The 21,093-nt window shown below is 38.2% G+C and overlaps 2 protein-coding genes across 16 annotated transcripts in view; both read left to right on the top strand.

The window, feature by feature from the left end:
- LOC117491539 (receptor-type tyrosine-protein phosphatase beta) overlaps window positions 1-8,670 on the top strand; it is a 37,815-nt gene extending 29,145 nt beyond the window's left edge. For 13 of the 14 annotated variants that reach the window (XM_034141571.1, XM_034141583.1, XM_034141573.1 and 10 more), the window contains 21 exons: window positions 124-393; window positions 548-811; window positions 1,244-1,504; window positions 1,635-1,886; window positions 2,377-2,637; window positions 2,754-3,020; window positions 3,134-3,394; window positions 3,488-3,637; window positions 4,010-4,208; window positions 4,357-4,472; window positions 4,580-4,667; window positions 4,753-4,797; window positions 4,899-4,907; window positions 5,018-5,105; window positions 5,210-5,300; window positions 5,519-5,595; window positions 5,793-5,927; window positions 6,081-6,197; window positions 6,506-6,666; window positions 6,784-6,919; window positions 7,040-8,670. In XM_034141571.1, the coding sequence (XP_033997462.1) occupies window positions 124-393; window positions 548-811; window positions 1,244-1,504; window positions 1,635-1,886; window positions 2,377-2,637; window positions 2,754-3,020; window positions 3,134-3,394; window positions 3,488-3,637; window positions 4,010-4,208; window positions 4,357-4,472; window positions 4,580-4,667; window positions 4,753-4,797; window positions 4,899-4,907; window positions 5,018-5,105; window positions 5,210-5,300; window positions 5,519-5,595; window positions 5,793-5,927; window positions 6,081-6,197; window positions 6,506-6,666; window positions 6,784-6,919; window positions 7,040-7,198 (3,407 nt within the window). In that variant the 3' untranslated portion in view covers window positions 7,199-8,670. Of the gene's footprint in view, window positions 1-123; window positions 394-547; window positions 812-1,243; window positions 1,505-1,634; window positions 1,887-2,376; window positions 2,638-2,753; window positions 3,021-3,133; window positions 3,395-3,487; window positions 3,638-4,009; window positions 4,209-4,356; window positions 4,473-4,579; window positions 4,668-4,752; window positions 4,798-4,898; window positions 4,908-5,017; window positions 5,106-5,209; window positions 5,301-5,518; window positions 5,596-5,792; window positions 5,928-6,080; window positions 6,198-6,505; window positions 6,667-6,783; window positions 6,920-7,039 lie in introns of those variants that run through there. The other variant, XR_004556777.1, reaches the window with a different exon arrangement.
- A 3,189-nt stretch (window positions 8,671-11,859) lies between these two features.
- Window positions 11,860-21,093, top strand: part of osbpl5 (oxysterol binding protein-like 5) — a 48,227-nt gene continuing 38,993 nt past the window's right edge. For both annotated transcript variants that reach the window (XM_034141570.1, XM_034141568.1), the window contains exon 1: window positions 11,860-12,104. The gene's annotated coding sequence lies outside the window, so the exon portion shown is untranslated. The remainder of the gene's footprint in view (window positions 12,105-21,093) is intronic.

Here is a 21,093-nt window from a genome sequence, read left to right as displayed (position 1 = left end):
ACCTTCAGTAAGAATGTTGCTGGATATGAAATAAGATTACAGTTATTATATCACAAGTGACATAAGGTTTTTGTGATTCAATTGCTTTCTAGTGAACATTTCCTTTGTTTGTCGTTTTTCTAGTGCCCAACCCTGTGTTGAATCTTGAAGCGAGCCCTAAATCCACCACCTCAGTAAAAGTGTCATGGTCACCACCACAGGAAGCCTGGTCATATTATGAATACTTGGTTCAAGCCTACACCACTACAGGAGAACTGGTTTTCAACATAACAGTCAGCAATAACAGTGCAGATGTAACATCTCTGGAGCCAGGGAATAGATACAATATCAATGTCACGACAAGAGCAGCAGCAGGGAGTGAATCCACGGTGGAACAGACATTCAGTTACACCAGTAAGGCCTTTCATTAAAACACAATGAAGCATTAATGGATTCTGTACTATCAGAAACATCCTACAGTATATACTCAAATTGATGGTACATTTAAAATACCCCTTTTATATTGTGGATTCAAGCCTTATATAACCTTCTTCTGTATTTGCTGCAGTGCCGAAAGCAGTGTCGCTTCTCAAAGTGGAGTATGTGAACACAACGGCCATCCGGCTGACATGGCACAGACAAAGCGATCACAAGCCTACCTACTCCTACCTGGTGAAAGCGCTGCAGAACACCAGGATGGTGCAGAATTCTTCAACCAACACTGAGTCGTTCACATTCTACAATCTGAAGCCTGGAGAACTGTACACTTTTGATGTCTTTACGGTGGTAGGAGGGGTCAAGTCCACAGTGGAAAGCATATCAAGTTACACAAGTATGTGATTACAGTTACTGAAAAGTGTTTATGTATATATACAGTATATAACATTGTTGGTGGCTAAAGAGATGCATTTGCTTAATAAAAATTGAAATTAAGTTACACCATCCAAAAGAGTTATACACACTCATGTATTTACTGGTCAATGTCCCACTGGCAGACTCGTTTCTATATAATAATTGAATGTGTAATCATTTTGGACCATAACAAATTTGGACGTTTCTGGCCATCACATTAACTCCCCAGAAGTAATTCTGTCAAATTAAACTTTGTTTAAAATACACATTGTTTATTGTACAATAAATAATTGTCTTCCAATTTCTCAGTGATGACCCAACCCTATACATTCCTCTGGTCAATTTAATGTGTTCAGGCAAGGCCCAAACTTTTCTAATTGTATATTACATAACATTTACATTTTTTTTTCAGGGCCTGAAACAGTTTCTGGCATCATAGCGTTAGGAAGCACAACAACAATGTCAGTGAGCTGGACACTAGCATTTGGACAGGTGGACTCCTACACCGTCCTGCTGCAAAAAGGCGGGGAGCTGGAGAGAAACAAAACAGATCTGAGCAACGCCACTGTGTACATAGAGTTTCCGGATTTGACACCAGGAGTGCTTTACTGTGTGATTGTGGTCACCAGAAGAGGACCTTTTCAAAGCAACTTGTCTGATTGCAACGCAACTTGTGAGTTACATTGTTAATTCATAATCTGCATACTACATGTGTAATATATATGTATCTTGACCAATGTTTATTTTATAAATGCCTTAAATCAAGCAATAATTAAATAGTTTCCCTCTCTTCTTTTGTTCAGTTCCCAACCCTCCAGGCCCCATCACGGTGGTCTCTCAAACTGAGACGTCCATCAACTTCACCTGGGCCTTTCCCAACATGGACTATAATCAGTTCACCTTCAGTGTTTCCAACTTTTCGCGCTCCTCTCTCGTTACACACAACTGGTTTCTGCTGGACAAGCTCCAGTCCGGAAGCCCCTACAGTATTGCTGTTGTTACTGTGGGTGTGTTAAACTATACGAGCACTGCAGTAACAACGGAAAACTATACCAGTGAGTGCCAGGGTTATTGTTTTTATTATTTATTACTAGTATTTATTTTTCATGTGAGTTTATGTATTCACCTATTTGTACATGTTATGTTTGAGTTCTGTTTACCAGTATACATTTTCTGGTTTTGTTTATCATTTTTATTATTTTTGGAATATAGTGAGAGGGACAAGTTCTAAAAAACATATGTTTTGTATGTTTGCATGCAGTATCAGTTTAAAAAAAATTGTCAAGCTTTTTAAAATAACTATAAACTTAGTGATACTCAGTTATACTTGCTTTGTGAACATTTAACAATTTTTCTTAATCAGTATAAATTAAAAATGCCAAATATTTATAATAGTGAACACTACTACATTTCACTAGGAACTACTTTAATCTTAGTTATATCTGTCACAATAACAGTTAAAGCCCAATACATATTAAGCTATATGTGCTTAACCCAAAATCTGACATGCATAAACACATAAACCTGTTCATATCTTTTTCTCAGGACCATATTCTGTCACCAACCTGAGAGAGACAGAAATCACCACAGACTCAGTGACCCTGGAGTGGGAACAGCCAGAAGACAAAAACTACTCATATGTGGTTCAGACCAGCAATGGCTCATTCAATTCCTCTGAAACAGTCAGAAACAAACACAACCAAACAATCCATGGACTTCTCTCTGGGAGCAACTACAGCTTCACTGTAACCACACAGACAGCAGATGGCACTGAGGCAGCTCCTATGGCAGTGTCCTACTTTACACGTATGTATATGTACTGTCAAACCCAAAAATATATGAGTAAAACAACTAAAGTAAATAACAATTAAACTGTTGATGTGCTTTTTTAAAGATTTATCAGAAACACTTTCTGTTTGCAGGTCCCTACAGAATTGAGCAGTTGGAAGCTGTCACCTCAAACTCAACTGCTGTATGTCTGGTTTGGACTAAGCCACCAGAGTATAAGTCTGAATACAGGTATCGGGTCGAGTATGCAGAATTTGTCTATGAATCCAAAAACAAATCCTCCAAACAAAATGACACAGAGATCTCGGGGCTCATTGCTGGGACCAACTACACCTTCTGTGTTTTTGTCATGGCAGCAAATGGCATAGAAGGGGAAGCCAGATGCATTTCCAAGTGCACAAGTATGATCATAACAGTTTAACTTTACATAGAATAAATGAAAACACATATTTTGAAAATGATATTTGTAATAATTTGATGTTATTCTGACAATAATGTCCTATTTATGCTGCAGATGCAAGCCCGGTGAAATATTTGAGGTGTGAAGGTCCGAACACAGCAAAGGCAGAACTCATCCTGAAGTGGCACAAACCCAATGGCCAATACTCTGGCTTCAAAGTCACGTATAATGGCTATATCACCTCGACTAAAAACTGTTGTGAACATACTGTGACCAACCTTCCTCATTATACTGAATACAATCTGACAATGGAGACTCAGAGCTGTGGACTACCCAGCACTCCTCAGAATACTCAATGCCGGACAGGCATCACAAGTAAGACATTATGCTTCATTAACTAGAATTCCATAACTGTTCCATGAATTATTCAATATATATTTGATTAAAATCCTTTTTGTCCCCCCAAAGATCCATCTATTCCAGCTAACTTTACCCAACTGGTGAAGGTGGGTTCCATGTTATTCAGCACGTTCACCCTTCAGATTGACTACCGCCTGCTGGACAACACCAATGGGCCAATCACACATGTTGGGGTGCTGGTGACAAATGACCTCAAAAGTAGTAGTTTCTTCTTCATTTATTAAAAGAATACATCATGTCCAAAATGGCCAATTGTATATCAACAACTCACCTTATGTTACTTTGGATTTGTGAAGAACACTTCGTTTTCCTTGTGTTCAAGTGGGAAATCAATGAAAAAGTTTGTTTCACAGTGGATTAATGCAAGCAAACCATGTTCTCTTCCCATATGTAACATAACACAGGATGAGTAATTGAAATGTAAAATGTGTATTTAGTCCTGTAATTATGTTGCGCTTTCATCATCAATTGGTGCTAATGTGACCATTTCTGGAAGTATTTACTGCTGTTTGTCTTTATTTGTTACCATGAAACAATAAATACCACCTACTGTAATTCCTGCCCTAACAGGTGACACTAATTGGACCTGGCACTTGAGAAACACTTATAGTCAGTGGAAAGCAAAGAAGACATCTGTGTACCTGGCGACGGTCAAAGAAATCCTCTTCCAAACACGCAGTGGAGAAAGCCATTTCAACATAGCGGTGGGAGATGAATCCGATTGGAAGGGCTACACTAATGGTGCTTTGGATGCCAATGGAAAATACCAGTAAGAACACAAACAATATTGTATATGAATAGGTATGCAGGAGTACAAAGTAGTTACTCTTGATGAAACAATAGTACATTATTGGGATATTAGGAAAAGGAATTGTGAGCATTAGTATATCGATTGACTGATTTGTTCAATCCTGCAGATATGCCATTGTGTTGTTCACCCATCTGAACATGGAAAACAACCTTGTCCTAAACAGTAAATCACTGGTGGCAATAGCCCATCCCTATCCTGTTGTTATACTTCCACAGAACCCAGGTACCACATTCAGAACACGTGTTGTTATAAAATGCTCCCACGAGGTGAGAAAACACTCACTTGCCTCTTTGTTTGTCTTTTTGTTCTCATCTCTGTCAACATTTTAGCAATCATTGGCATTGCTGTCGGAGTAACATTGGGAATTTTTTGCATTCTCTTCATCATCCTAATCGGCTTCATAGTCTATTGGAAAAGGTTTGTCATTGTCCTAATTTATAAAAAAGATATTGAGTCTGTGTGTATTGGACTAAACTTTTAACTCACCACACGTGTATTACAGGGTTTCCAACAAAGAATCATCAGACATCCAGATTTTTTCCATGAGGTAAGGTTTTCATTTTTACCATGTTGTTATAAGTTTAAAGTAAATGGACAACAATTGCTTCTTTAACAGTCAACATTGCTTCTTCCTCTTTCTTATTTCAGAGCCAAAGTGTAAGTATAAATCCTTTTAAATTATTAAGTATGTTTAGATCTTTAAACTTTTCTAATTTTGACACAAAATGAAGACACAGTGGTCTGACCTCTCGTCTCCATTTGAGCAGAAGTTTGGCTGTGAGGGTGGAGGACTACGAGGCCTACTACAAGAAGCAGAAGGCCGACTCCAGCTGCGGCTTTGCTGAAGAATTTGAGGTGAAACATGAGCCTAATATATTGATTTGTTCTTTTGGTACCAGGCATGCACCCTAGTTTGAGTCGTCAAATCATCTTTCCTTATTCTTCTTTTCATCCAAAAGGACCTGAAGATGGTTGGTACAGCTCAGTTGAAATCCAATGCTGAGAGATTGGAGAACAAGCCCAAGAACCGCTACGCTAACGTGCTTCCCTGTGAGTCTCCTTAACAAATCCACCTCTGCTGTTTTCAACAATAACACTCCTCACTCTTTCAACTACATCAGAGCCTATCACCTGTATCCAGTGCTATCCACTGTCATTATCCCATTTTTAAGTGGACATAAAATCCATATAATTAGACACATATCAGTGCGGCCTACCTACATATAGCAAACGTATCTTTTCATTTACGCTCTTTTTTCACCTCCCAGATGACTCCTCTAGGGTGAAACTCTCTATCATCCATGGGAGTCCATATGATGACTACATCAATGCTAACTACATGCCGGTGCGTACTGACACTTAAAAACAGCTCTCTGCCTGAGTCATTGCTTCAGTATCAGTTAACATCCTGATCATCATTCTTCTTCTTAATGGCATGCTATCTAACTTTATCTGCAGTGATGTTTTGAGCTCTTTGAGGCTCTCAACTCAACAGGATGGACGTTTGTGTTGTGTGTGTCGGGCTGATGTTTTGTTTGACAGGGTTACAACTCTAGGAAGGAGTTTATCGCAGCTCAGGGTCCTTTGCCCGGCACAGTCAACGATTTCTGGAGGATGATCTGGGAGAAGAACGTACGGAGTCTGGTCATGCTGACACGCTGTAATGAACAGGGACGAGTGAGTTTGAACACAAGCACAACGCCGCGAAGCAACGAGAATGTTAAAACTAAAACATGCAGTAGATATGATTTGCATATTTTAGTAATATAATTATAAGGTTTTAAACTTAAAATGTATATTGATTGTTAATATTGTGTTTTCCTGTTCCAGGTCAAATGCGAGCAATATTGGGCTCAGGGCACCAAGCACTTTGAAAACATCACTGTGACAACAACCTCTGAAATAGCACTTGAAGACTGGACCATCAGGGACTTTGACATTAAAAATGTAAGTCGTGAGATGTTAAATATTCCAAATATATATATTTTTAGGAGGGTCAAATTCAAACAATCTTTGTCGTTGAATCATCACCCATCAGGGCTGTTTCCCCACCTTTAGTTTGGAATACTTGTATATCACTTCTATGAATGAACAAACAACACTCTACTGAACACTTTTAAATGAATGAGTCTGAAGGCACAAGTTCTGTGCTCCAGTTACATTCTGAGGCAGGGCCTTATAATTGTGAAAAGGCCATTCTCTGCATCACAGCCAGTCAGCCAGTCGCAACCATTTTGGGTTTGTTTTTCCTGTAGGTAAAAACAGCAGAGACCCGTTCAGTGCGTCACTTCCACTTCACAGCCTGGCCAGATCACGGCGTACCGCAAACCACTGAGCTCCTCATCAGCTTCAGACACTTGGTCAGAGAACACATGGACCAATTCTCCAGGCACTCTCCCACTGTGGTCCACTGCAGGTCCGACTTAACACACAAACTCAATTTAATTCTGCACAATTGAAATGACAAAAAGATCTGATATTTGTCTGTCTTTTCTCTTTCCCTCTACTTTGTGTCTTTGTTTTCTACATTCAGTGCTGGTGTCGGAAGAACTGGCACCTTCATAGCCATCGACCATTTGATGTTCCAGATTGAAAGGGAAAATATTGTGGACGTTTTCGGCATCGTCTATGATCTCCGCATGCACCGACCCCTTATGGTGCAGACAGAGGTAAGACAAAGTCTCACAGTTTTATTTGTTTTTGTTTCACGGTGCATGTTGTTTGAAATATATGTAAAGTATACGAAGTGTGCCGTATTTCAGTCTTTTTTAAATTGGATGTCTCTGCAGGACCAGTATGTGTTCTTAAACCAGTGTGCCATCGACATCATCAGATCAAGAACTGGAACCAATGTGGATCTAATCTACCAAAACGCTGCTGCACTCTCTATTTATGAGAATGTAGAACCAAAAAAAGGTTTCTCCAAAAGCGAGTACAACAATGCATAAACCCGAGAAAACCACTCAGGTCCTCCTATATTCTCTCAAGCTTTAAAAAATCTGCAGGCTTTTGCAAAGGGAACATTTTTAACAAATTGGTTAAACATTTTTAACACATTTTTAACAAAATGCATTTCTATTTTTATTCTTGCCAGGCTTTTGATAAGTATCTTATATCTTTTTAGATTCAACCCTCTATTTTGTGGTATTTATTTGTTGCAAATGTTGAATGATTGAAAATAGAGGGAGCTGCATATGGAGATACAATAGGGGACATAATCACTGACCAAAACGAAATTGGATTATAATGTAAATTTGTATTGCTCAGTCTTTCTTTACATTTCTGCTTGTTTACTACTGTATATGACTAACTGATTATACAATGTTCTTCTCAGGTAATATATTGTATGCTGTATAGGTATTATTACAGTTTTTGCCAGGAACACTTGTATTATTGGAACTTTGTATTGCCTTGTACGAAGAATTGCTGGTTTGAATAATATGCGCCTTTTCAAAGCCTGTATGCTTTGGTGCCAGTAGGTGGCACTCCATTGTATTGTGTTAAACTGAAAGAGACCAACAGGGACTGATAAGATATTACTTTGTTAAAGTAACCTTTAGGTTAAGATAAACAATATATCATATTTTATAGAAGTATCAGGTTATCCAGCAAATTATTTTAGCTTGCCTTATTCCAATTTAAACTGTGCAATGCCTTTTAATGAAGGAATGTTGTATGTTCAATGTAAAGACTTTTCTTTGTGTATGCACTGTAGTTAGTAATGCACTGGATGCATTAGTCTTTTGTACACTGTCGAATTTACAAATTATAAAGATGTATTTATCCGTTATCAGTCTCATTGATAACATTTTGGCCAGTTGTTTGTGAAACATTCATTCGCCCCACATTTGATTGTTGCAATTTGACTTTGATTTTTGTTTTCTTCATCTGATCAGAATAGGTTTGCATTAAAAAAGCGCTCAGGAGAATTTTGCTGGGGTGGTATGGTGTGAGAAAATCCATACTGCCACAGTTTGTAGTTTAAATAATTTAGAAGTCATCGTACTGATTTTGTTTTGTTAATGACATTCTTCTCTGTACATTCCTCAAAGAAACAACCATGTTATGTCACTTCCTGCTGTATATCCGGCCTGTCTATGGCCATTTCCTGTGATTTAAAAATCACCATAGGAGTTTTGTTTTTAGCTTTTAAAGGGCAGCATTTGCTATTAGGCAGGTACATTGGTGTGTGGGGTCAGCTTTATGATATTTTTTAGAATTAAATGTTTCATTCGTATTGTATTATAATGTACTTAATGTTTAAAAGCACTTAATGAAAAAAGAATAGCAAATAGTTTCATAATTGTAGCAATGTTTTTGGAATGCTTTATAAAATGCTTGCTGGTACAATGCAAATAAATGTAAAAAAAGCAATGATTTAATATTTGTAAACATATCAATAAAAAATGAACCAAAATGGGTTAATCTATGTTATTACATTCCAACATATATGGCTATGTGTCTGCATGGTTATATTTCATCACAAGGAACAAGCTTTTTACACTAAGTTCTAATTTTGCAGCTCACATCAGGCGTACACTCGGGAGATTCTCTGCAATATGGAGGTGTTTTAACCCTTATGTTGTGTTCGGGTCTCTAGTTTTTTTTTAACCTGTTAAGCCCGAGAGACCCCGGTACCGGGGCACTGCCGCAACATCTTGCAGGAAACAGTGTCTGAGGGCATGTTCATTTAATAAACTATGAATGTTGTATATCCATGTAACGGGAAGGAACTCATCTGACTGATAATTTTTATTTATTTTTCAAAAGAAAACCCACAATGCTAACACTGAGCCTCTGAATTAGCAACGAGCGAAAAATGCTAATAGATTACTGCACCGAAAATCTCTCACAAAACCTTATTATTTATCTTTTCTCCACATCCATGACATCGATTCACATCGTGAGGTGACACAGAATAGATGGGTACCCTCATTATCACTGAATTATACGGATTCGCGACGTTATAAACAAAAACAGACATCAAAACAGGTGACGCTAGGTAGCTAAAAATGCTAACAAGGTTACCTTGGCTCTGTAGTCTCTCCAAAGTGGTCTTCAATGGCATTAAAACGATAAAAACGCTGCTGAAGTTAATCCATAGGTTAATCCAATGTGTCTGTGTCCCTTTGAAATGATTTCTGATAATCCATGATCAATAAAACGGATAATCCATGCTATTCCGTTTCTAGATGTCAGAGCTAGAATGTAGCTTCACTCTAATGCAAAATTACATGCGCAAAGCCCCCACCTTTTTGTTTCACAATGAGTGTGTGTGGGGGACTCCCCCTTCGATTATATTGGCTCTAACGGTCAGAAAGAGGTGTCAACCATCAAAATCGACCAATGGGTTACAGAGATATGAAGAAAAAAAACATTTACACCCAAATCACCTCAGAGGTGGAGTGTTTTTGGCTAAACCTCTCTAAAAAGGTCAAATGTCACTTGTTTTGCATCAATCTTGATACAGGGTACTTATTATATGTTGTACTTTGGATTCCTAAAGCTTTTAGTCTACCTTACCATCATCCAAGGGTAGTTCTCACTATGTAAAATCTGAATTTTCTTTAAAATAAAAAACATCTATATTGATTCTGACTTTTCTACATCCAACTCACAGGTTTATCATTACTTTGAGAAAAAAGATTATTAATTTAACTCTTTTAGAAGGGAAGATATGGTAATTTGTTCTGGGAATGTCATTTTCGAGCCTGAGACCTGAAAAACAAGCTCAGGGCTTAACGGAACAAGGCTTCATGATATCCTCCACAACAGCTATATAAAAACTACAAAACAGATTTTGACAATTTTAGCCAAGTCTGAAGGTCTCAAAAAAGACCCAGCAGAATTGTTTTGAGTGACTCGAGGTCAAATTTGGCCCAATCAAGATTCATCTTTGACTTTAGACACCCCACCCCCACCCCCTTCATCCACTGTTACAATAATTAAAACTTTTTTGGGGGGAGATTGTATTCTAATATTAGTCTATTATCGTCAGATAACGTAATGATCCACTGTCTTCACTATAGGAAATATCATGAGTGAATTGAATCACATGTTTTACTTAAATATGTGGTGTAATGTTTTTTCGGGCCATAAAATAAAATAACAACAGGATTGTACGGTTATGAATGCATAATAAGTTAGTTATGATGTAGTTAAAACAATATTGGATGATAGTCATTATTTTTGAGTGTTTTGGACTGAGATAAATCATGGATCAAAATTGACCCGCGAACACCATGAACGGTAACAGCTTTCGAACACAACACAAGGGTTAAGGGCAATCACTTTCACACAGAGGGCACCCCCGGCATGGTGGTAATGTAAGATTTTGACAGAGGGTCGGCTTCAATGAGCCTGATATTTCTAATTCATGATCCTTGTACCATGTCTCTCAGATCCACATGTAAGATCTAAAAATAGATGTGGCATTTGAATGGCTTCTATTCTCCTATGCTGTGTGTTGCAATAAAAGGTATACAGACAGATGAAGCGGTTATGACAGCAATACAACCGGGGAATACAACATCCAATAGGACAAGATAACTGGGGGGTCCAAAATGAATAATGAGCTTAAATGTTTTTGTGCCAGACAGTAAATCCACCATATTGGATTACAACAGCTTCCGATTGAGGCGTTAATAGTTTATGTTGTTGTCGCTTTCTTTAAAAACACACAATCACACAGATGAAGAAGGTCTTTTCTTGAGACTACATGTTGTAAATGCTTGCGATTTCCCTTTGAATAATAAGGGTAACATTTATTATAATATTTAAGTATGTATGAGGAGGTTTTGGCTTGGCGTGGTAGGTACACAGTACATAGTATAATTTTAGGGAAATTGTGTTTTTTAAGTATGTCAACTCACGGTACACTTAAAATGCTCCTTTCCAGAAAAAATATTGCTCTGATCACACACTTCATATGTCTGACAGTTATAGTTGGTAAATTCTTAGAAAATATATATTTTTAATTTAAAACATGATCAGCTAATAAAGTGTCATGCATTATTGTAAAAAACCGAATCACCAGAATTTAATTTAATTTAGCCGACATTGTTTCCAAAAATTACATTACAGTGAAATGCTTTAATATAAATAACGGTTAACATTATTATGCTAGTTATGTAAATTAATTAGTAATGATAATCATATAACATTACAACACTGGCAGTATGCTGTCTAATGGGTATGTAAAATGTTAATACTTTACCTTAGGAAGAAGAAGAAAAGAAAGAGAAGAAATGTTGCTGATAATACTTAATAATACTTAATTTGAATCATTTTTACTTGTAATGTAGGCTAGTATGTTTATATTGTTCTTGCTACATTTAATGAAGATACCAATCTCAGTACTTGTAGCCTACCATTGTTAAATACACTGGACAAAATGAAGTTAGGGCTCTATTTTTAAATTAATCTCATAAACTATAATCTTGACACGTTGCAATGCTATACAAAATCTCAACAAAGGGGCTTTAATACTTCATAGGTGATAATGAAAATGTATGGAAATTATGCTCTTGCAGGTCACATAACGCCATAGAGTAGCCTACATGGTTGATATCTACAGCACCGTGCAGCAGGTGTTGTGCGCCGCTGCGGCCACAGGTGTCGCCAGGGCTGCCTGAGCAGCGGCAGCAGCAGCAGCCAGATGAACCGCAGCAGGAGGATCCAGTCCACTCCACACTCTCCATGTTGAAACTTCTCCTCCAGCCGACTCCTACCGTCCGCCACAGCCCGCCCGCTGTTCCCCTCAACCCGGCTATCTCACACAGTCCCGTGCTATGACGCTGGTTTGGGAAGGAAGCTCGGAAACAACTGTATGATCGCCTCGCTGGTCGACACAGAGTAAGTTTAACATTTAGCTGCTATATTCCTACAGCACACCGACGCGTCGAGAAAGATAACTTGCTATTTTTAGCGCACGGTACTTGTATTATTTAACGTATGTTTTATGTGCTAACTTGCGCTAGCTAGCGGAGCTCTGATAGCATGAACTGGAAGAATAAGGAGGATTTGCTTCTTCCGGACGGTGGTTTTGAGGGTCATAACGTCGACATTTTTGAGGAATTTGGTCAGTGTTGGTAGTAACGTTTTCGGGGTCTGTGTTGTGTCCGGCTGGCGGGGTAGGGGGCTAACGTTACATGCTAGCTGCATAAAGTAAACCCTCATCACCACTCCATTAGCACACCGTGCCCCATGCGGCTGCATCTTGGCTGTCACTTGTTTACATGGCAACCATGAACCTAGCCCAGGTGTAGGGTGACGAGCAAGGGGAAGCACATCTGTATTATTTCCTAGTATGTATTCGTTTTACCTTACTGCTGCTTCAAGTAACGGTGAACTGAATTGGTAAATGAAACCAATCGAAAATGGATAAAGTGACCCTGTATTAGACGGCATGTGGCAGGGAAACCACCGGAGGAATAACCCTTAGGATGAATGCTACTTCCAAACAACCTCCATTACTCAACGGAACACTCAGTACATCTTCGTGATGTCATGCAGGGCGCGACGTGTAGCATGCAGCATGTAGCGCTGAGACATAATGCAGTGTGCACAGGATTCAAAGCAGAGGGTTGTGAGGCTGGTAGACATTTAAATGTCAAATGCCGGTATATGCACTGCAGCCAAGGAAGTCTTTAGCAAACATTCAAATGTAATGTTTCTGATGGGATGCCAAAGCTGTACCCTTTGACGTGTTCACTACCAGCCCATTTATGACTGTTCTTCCCAAATTAATATTTAATACATGAGTGTATATTGAGTTTCTGTGATAGATTATACACATTTAAGCTATTACAGCCTTTATATTATGAATCTGACTTGAACAAAGGGGTGATTATACTCTGTCTAGATCGATATATGGATGTAATGATGAACAATCTAATACTATTGATGGAAATTGAAAATATCAATACATATCATCTTTAGGATGCACCTTTTATTTTGAAATTCCCATTGCAGTCTCTACCATTTCCTATCAAGCACACTTCCTTCCTTCAAATCCTATTTTAGTTGATAAAATGGTACTGATATAGTGTTATATGTTCTTATGATATTTTCATATCAATCGAAGGCCCCTAAAATCTAATCTGATGGAATTTGTATTGTGGCGGACTTTGTAATATCATCAAATATGACGAATATGACCAAATATCCTGCTCACTTAGTACAAAGCTAAGTCACAAATAATAATACAAAGAAATGTGTTTATATTTTATGTTTATGAAAAAAACAAACAAGCAACCAAGATGTCATCAGATTCTCACTCTGAAATGCTCACATTACTGTTAAATTTAATAATCCAGTATGGGTGGGGCGATACTATTTGATCTTGATAAGATGAGATAATGACTAAATGTGGAGATTTACCAGTGCTACATCGCCTCATCCATCTCTGTCTATTCCCAGTACGGACAGTGACGGAAGTGCTCATCATCTTAATCTTGTGGTATTATGTTGAGTAAGACTGTGCTAAAGATGAGAATAGCACATCAGTGCACTTTAGTTAATGGTTAAAAGGGTTAGTGGAATGTGTCACTCAAAACGCTGGAGAAAAACAAGTTGAAGGGAACGCTATCCAAGCACAAGGGGAAATGATTACCATAGTGCTAGAAGTGAAACGTCAGGTGATATTTTGAAAATTGCAACTGAGTTTGAAAAGACAGTTAAACAGACTGCTTCTTGTTCCCCGCTTTTTATGTTTGTCAAAACTCTGCAGAGTCGTTGCTTTGTTGTCTCTGGGTTTTTGTGATTCGTCTGTTCTTTCAGTTGACACCATCTTCCAGAGTGGGCTGTACTGAACAATGAAGCTTGATATCCAGTATTAGGATTTTCTGTTAGACTGGCACTGGGCAAACATTGATCTGATATTGAATGACCGCAAAATGTCAGACTGAAAGTGGTGTCAATAGCAAAGATGGAAACATATCAGGCATTTGAAGGTCATTAATAATGCGTGTCCACTGGAAATAGGTCATGAGATCGATAACAGACTATTCCTATTTGCATACATGGTTTCATCAAGTTTGTGTTGCTTTAAATACTCCATGTCTAATACCCCTTATTATATCCAGTTTTAATCCTCAATAACCAAACAAATCAATGTCTATTCTACTACTTAGCTTTTATAATGATGAGGGGTTTTCTGTGCTGATCCAAAAGTCTAGTTGTACCATGTGAGAGTCTACCTTGCACTAATCAGGTAGGGACAGTTAATGGTGTTGGTCCCTAAGCCTATCGGCTAGAACTGTGGCTTTGCTCTGCCGTGAATGACAAATGGGGAGAGAGTAGCAGCGAATGCAGGGAAGAGAAAATGGTGATGAGAATGGGAAGCTCTTTGAGCTCTTTCTGTGGGAGGTAAGTCTTTGTTTTTTCTATCACTTATTTTTCTAGCAGGAAGACACAGCAACAGATGTCCCCACTCCATGATGTGCTTTGAAAAAAAACATGTACTGTCAATCTCACTCCAAAGGAGAAGCCATTGAAGGGCGTCCTGGTGGTGAAGAGGTTTTAGACGCTGAGTGCAGTGTCCCTGGTTTGAGTTCGGCTGGGGACCTTAACATGTCAGTCCACCTCTCTCCACTCTCATTTCCATTTTAAACTTTAATATCCACTTCAAGAATACAGGAACAAAATCTCAAATATTCATAATCCTTCTTTAGAATTTCAATTGAACTCCGTAAGGATTGTTCATTTGTTTAAGTGACTAATTGGATATTGCTTCTCTCTCTTTATTATTATTTAGCATAAGATAGTAGAGAAACAGGAAGTGCAGAGGGGAAACAAAGACATTTGACAAAGGTGACCTTACTGGCCAGAATCAATATGTATATATATTTTTTTAATGTTACTTGGTTCTGTTTTTTTTAAACCAGTCAACTACCAAAATGCAACAAGTTGCCAGTAAAAGGATTTCACACAAATAGACCCCTCCCCTTTCCTAAAACACAGCAGTTGCTTGCATTAGTTTTTCTTATTTGATTGGGCTTCCTAGTCATTCTACATGTTGGAGCTTCACTGCTTTCTGTTTAGCTCGGATGTTGATGTCAGAGCTGTAATGATGTTTATCTATTTACCTCACATACAGTTTTAATATTCTTAAGTGTTTCAGATGACTGTTCTTGTCATGTCATCTTGTGAATTCTGCAGCCTCATCAATATTCAACCGTATGCTTGGTGTGTCTCACCACTGACATGCAGTTCCATAGCTATGCATTCATGTTGACAGCAAAGAGATGAAGCATCTGATACATATTCAATTGGAGTAATGAAGCTTTTGCCTGAATTATAAATAACAAAACATCAGAACAAGAAACAGAATAGTGAAAAACTCTAAAGGCAGGTAATATTGTCAAAGAGTGTCACGCTTTAAATAGCAGTCTTGGTTGTGAGTATGTTAGTTTGAAATTCTTCCTAGTCATTTTCCAAAAGATACTGAGCCCTATAAACTATGAATTTGCATCTGACTGTTCTTTACAATGGAATTGTCCAGCTCCAGGATTTGATCAATGTCTCAGCACAGTTCCAGTTCCCCTGAGATATAAAAGCTTTCCCCAACACCTAGTGGGGGAATCTATGCTAATACGGCTCCATATTGAACCTGTCTCTCTGCCTCCAGGGAGCAAATGCACTTTTAGCAGCTTCTATTGTGCCAAGATTCCCTTCTCCTCCCATGGTCTTGAAGAGTTTTTTTTGTCACAAGTAACTTTACAGCTGTAAGTTGGCCTTTATATCTAAAAACAGGTCCCTTTCCCACAGAATGTCACTTCTCCCCAGAGAAACCTCATCTCTGTGAACCAAATATGATAGTGCTGATATTTTCAATGTTATGATATAGCGGCATCATTAAATTGAACAAGAGAGCACATCAACACAAAGTGACATACTGAACACTGCATGCTTTATTTTTCTAAGTGGAGGCACTATTTATCACACTACAATAGCCACATTACATCACGTTGAGTATTGAGATGCAAGTCCTCAATTTTGCTGCTATAATATTAGCTGTTCTTTATGATGACACCACTATTGTAATGCCTGTAGACATTTTTATTTTGTGTTAGTACCACATTAATCTGGAGGACCAGCTTTCCAATTGATGACTCAGAAGCAATATTTTATTATACAACATAAAACAGGATGTTTTAATTACCAGAAGTTCATGACTGCACAGTGCTGGTACTCTTATTTGCACAATTATAATAATAACTGATGAATGATAACCAGTTTTTTAACAGTCTGACATGGTTCTGTGGCAAGGGTCGGTATTGTCTCCTACTGGTTCTCTCTTTAACACTAGTTCAATTTGGGTCACTTATGACAACTTGTGCTAAACTAATACTAAATATAGATTATTTATCTCATTTTGTCCTACAATATCTGTGCAAAAGTATGTTCCTCATTCTATGTTTGTCTTATCTTATCTGACACACACACACACACACACACACACACAGGTTTTGAAAATGACCTCCTGACCACTTGACGTTTGTTGCTGGGTAGCTGTTGTGTGTATTTATAGAGCAGGTTTAACACCATAGATCCACTGCTTTTCACAGAGGCACTGGCAGCCTGGGTGCTCTCATGCTAGCTAGCTCCCCTGAAATCAATATCCACCTCTCACTCATCTCTGGCTTAATGTATATGGAGATTCTGCCAGTGTAAATTCTGCCAGCTTTACTCTGGACTAAGTCTTCTTACTTTGTGAAACATTGTTGGCACAGTTGCAAAACTTCCCAAATGTGCAAAAATATATATTCAATTGTGCAATACCAAGTCACATGATCCAAAAAAGAGCTTTAGTGAGCAGATGTGGGGTCTTAGATTTGGCGAAAAAGGCAGAATAGATATATTATTGTGTCATTGGATGATAGGAGAGTATTCTGACTGATGGTTGTCAGTGCTATTCTGATTTATAATGTGTATTTTTGATGTACAATTTTTCAAATGACCTTAAAATACAAAGAGGGAAAAAGCACAATTGTCCTATCACAATATGTTTTGGAGTAGCAGGCCTTGCTAAGGGACTTTGCCAGTCTCTGAAAATGATTGGCAGTGTGGACACCTCATGTCAAACGCTGATAATCTGCAGTTTCAAGAGATAAGCCACAGTGTCTGTGTTGAGTCTACAGCAGGGTTGTTTTAGGTTTTTGACATAATTTTATTACAAATGTTTTATTACGTATGAGTTGATGCTGAGAGATCCTTATTACATCATGAGTTTACTGTCAGCCTGTTAAGACCTCTTTGGTCATCATGGTGCTCTGTGCTGACTCCACTTTTCTGATGATGATTTTCTCAGGTTATGGCAATTCTTTGACTAAAGACAAGTTGTTAAATAGCTATCATTATAATGTCACAACTTTGTTGCTTCAGAATATAAATAGCCAAGTATTAGCATTGTATTTTTTAAGCAGTAGTGTGTGTGCAGTCTCGGTGTTCCTAATAGAGTAGTCAGGTGAGGGGAGAAAGTAATACTGTGTTAGATTACACTAAAAGGAAACTTGTGACACTCAGTCGTAGTTTTCTTTGCCAAGTAATCAGGCATCGCCTTAACCTTTTAAGGAGACCTCAGGTTTCAGACCAAGGATGGTTTCCATGTCATGGGAAAATCAGCTGACTTCACTCTTAAAGTGATACTCTGCCCGAAATATATCTTTTGGGTATTCAACTATCTTTGTATATGAACTTTTGGCTGTAAAAAGGTGTTTTATCTGATAACGGCCATGAACAGACGACAATGCTACAATGGCCTCCAACAGTGACTAGGTTGCACACAGGAAATAAACCAAAAAATGACCATAGAAACCGCTGCTGCAGGAATTGCTTTTCTGTACTGCCAGACTTGGAGATGTCATAGAAACAACCAAACTGTAAAAGCCTTCTGCTTCTGTAAACAACAAATGTGTAGTTGAACTACAGTTCAGAATCTGATGGCTTTTTCCTTGTAAACCCAAGCTGTTGTCATTTTGACAATGTTGCAATAATGTGGTAAGTTCCCAAAAACATATGTTGGATAAATCAGTTTGATGTAAATGACAGTTTTTAGGCCATACAGCCAATGATCTGTTGATGTTATCTTATCCAGACTCAAACATTGGCATCAATGCTAGAAAAATATTTAAATCAGACGTAATTGTTACCTTCCTAAATACAAAGTCAAATTTAGATTGTGGATTTGGAAAATCTTGACGTCCGTAAAGCTTATTCGAGGCTGAGGAGAACAATGTCATACCTTTTCATACCATGTCTCCTGTTATACAGTCTGTATTAAAACACCCCTGTTCTCCCCTTGATGACTACAACTCTTACAGAGCGCTTTCAGTTGTACTTAAGGTCTGAATCATTCACTAAACAACCTTGTTATCAGAGCCTAATTTAAAGACCCAGTGGCCCACAGCCACAGGTTGCTCATGAAGATAAATTGACATTCATGTTGAATATTTAGGTAATTCATATGCAGAATGTTGGGCTCTAAATCAAGTAGAAAAATGGTGTCGGTTACTGCTTATATTTAGAGCATTTTTTTAATAGTTGGTAAACACTTAGACCGTTCATTTTTATAATTTTTTTTAATGAAAGTAGTGTAAAACAGTGCAGTGAAGTAAACCTTCAGATATATATTTCCAAAACAGTCAGTTTTACCAGTTTACCCCTTTATAGACATTGCACAGGAAGATATCATTTAGTTAAATACACTGCTCTACAGCACTGTTTGTGTACCATCACAATGTTTTTTCTTTTTCTTTCTAGGGTGCAATCTGTAAGGCCTATATAGGATAAACCTTATCTTTTAATATGTTTAGTCTATTCTGTATCCTTGTCATTATCAAGGGAACGGTCATGCGTACAAAAGCATTGGGACATGGGCCCCATGTTAGATTGTTGAATATTGGTCCCATGTTGCTTACTTTTATTGTGCCAACCCATACTTAAACCTAATGGCACAGACAATACGCCCCAGAGTAAGAGGTTACAGTATGTTGTAAAGCGTTTGAGTTTACTTGATATTAAGTACCCTTTGACCGTGTGTCATTCCTGTCAAATCTAATCTGCTATCATTACAGTATGAGCAGTGAGTGCTTAGTTTCTGTACCCGAGTCTCAGTCTTCTGAATATCCAGCCTTTTTGCAGTGAGGATGATAAAGCTTATGGTCTGTTTGTCCGGTGTTTTCACTGGTCAAACAATAAACCCTTTTATAACCAGTGGCACCTATCAGACTCTATTTTCCCTTTTGATAAAAGGGATAAAAAAATTGAGATCCAGAAGCACATGAAGGACATCTAGCCTCTAAACACACACTGACCTATATTTTGCTTTTGATCTCCCTTCATTGCATAGCCCTGTGTTACCTGCCTACAACTTGCTTAAAAGTGTTTTGATATTATCAGTGATTTGCCTGCAATGTGGTGTTAAATAGATCCATAAAATCTAATATTAGATTATCAGGCTGTTGTTATCACTGATCAGTTTTTCTCTGGATCTAGACACTACTCATGTAATTATTCACACCCTTCCTATTGTTTCCCTTAATGGAGCCAGAGACAGAACCATAAATCAGTGGGCAGGACCTGGCCTTGTCCACTCCTATGAGTCAGTCTTGGCTCTCTTGCTGGGAAATTTGGCGCTCTTAGCTCTCAGTGCTCGGATGCAAATGTTACTTACTTGCATGCTTGGGGAGACGTTATACAATATGCATGAGGCAGTGTTTCAGCCATCAATAACCATATAGTTTTCAATATCAGGGCTTGGGTGGCTAATGGCTCCCAAGCTGTATTTCATTCGACTCGTTACTTAAAGCTACAAGTAGAAATTGGTAGTAGGAGACTTTGGCAATCTCACACCAGGGTTTTAAATGCTGTTTTTGTGGGTAATTGGTTTATTGTTGGACAGCATAACGGAGGTAGACGGAAATAAATGGAAAGGGATAAAGGCAATCTCCTACTCTTGCACTTTTACATGGCATGTTTTATTGCAGTGCGAATCGGTCCCAAGAACAGACCTAAACGCCTGGTCAGAGTGAGGAAATGTATGTAAGACAGCTGGGAGTGTGTATTAGAAAGTAGTTTTGGAGTCCTTCCGTTCAAACCATGTCACTTTCTGGGTCAGTGCTTTCAGTTACTTTTGAATCTTTTCTCATGTCATAAATGTTGTTCTTGTATCATATGCCATGCATTTCATACAAATGCTTCTTTTGTGTGGGACTAAATGGGTAAATAAATAGATAATAATGCTGTTTTAGTTAATATGAGGAAGTCATGGTTCTTCCTTCCCTCTCCACCAAGTCTCTCTGTTTTCCTTCACTTGCTGTCTGTGTTTTGCTTACATCTTCTCTCAATGCCTCCCCTCTTTGTCTTTGCCCCTTAAGCGCTGTCAGCTCAGGGATTCTCTCTCAGTTCACTTCTTATTTAGGTTAGACGTACTCAAGTGTTATGGCTTCCTCGTTTGCTCAGCGTTTGGGATTTAAAGGCAAATATTGCGTCTCAGCTGCCCAACCCATTTTACAGTTGTTGGTTTTCCGTTAGATCATTAACTGTGGTGTCATAGGCAGAGATCCATGGCTTTGCATTATACTGATACTGAAAACCTTGGTAGGTATTAGGGATATTTTAGTGAAGTTCTTCTACCTGTGAAATGGCAACAATCCATCACAAATATTCATGTTATAGGATACTGTTGCAAATATTGTTTAAATGTCAGAGACAAACCTCTTGTAGATACCATTATATTGCAATTGTGGATGTGATTTTTTTTTTTAAGGATTCATATTAATGTCAGTAGTTTACTAATATATGTGTGTGTTTTTTTGCTGCTTGTTGTTTTGATTTGGTT

The sequence above is a fragment of the Trematomus bernacchii genome, unplaced genomic scaffold (genome assembly GCF_902827165.1).
Source record: "Trematomus bernacchii unplaced genomic scaffold, fTreBer1.1, whole genome shotgun sequence".
Classification (NCBI taxonomy): Eukaryota; Metazoa; Chordata; class Actinopteri; order Perciformes; family Nototheniidae; genus Trematomus; species Trematomus bernacchii.
The sequence above is the reverse complement of the archived record's forward strand: the minus strand, read 5'-3'. Positions and strand labels throughout refer to the sequence as shown.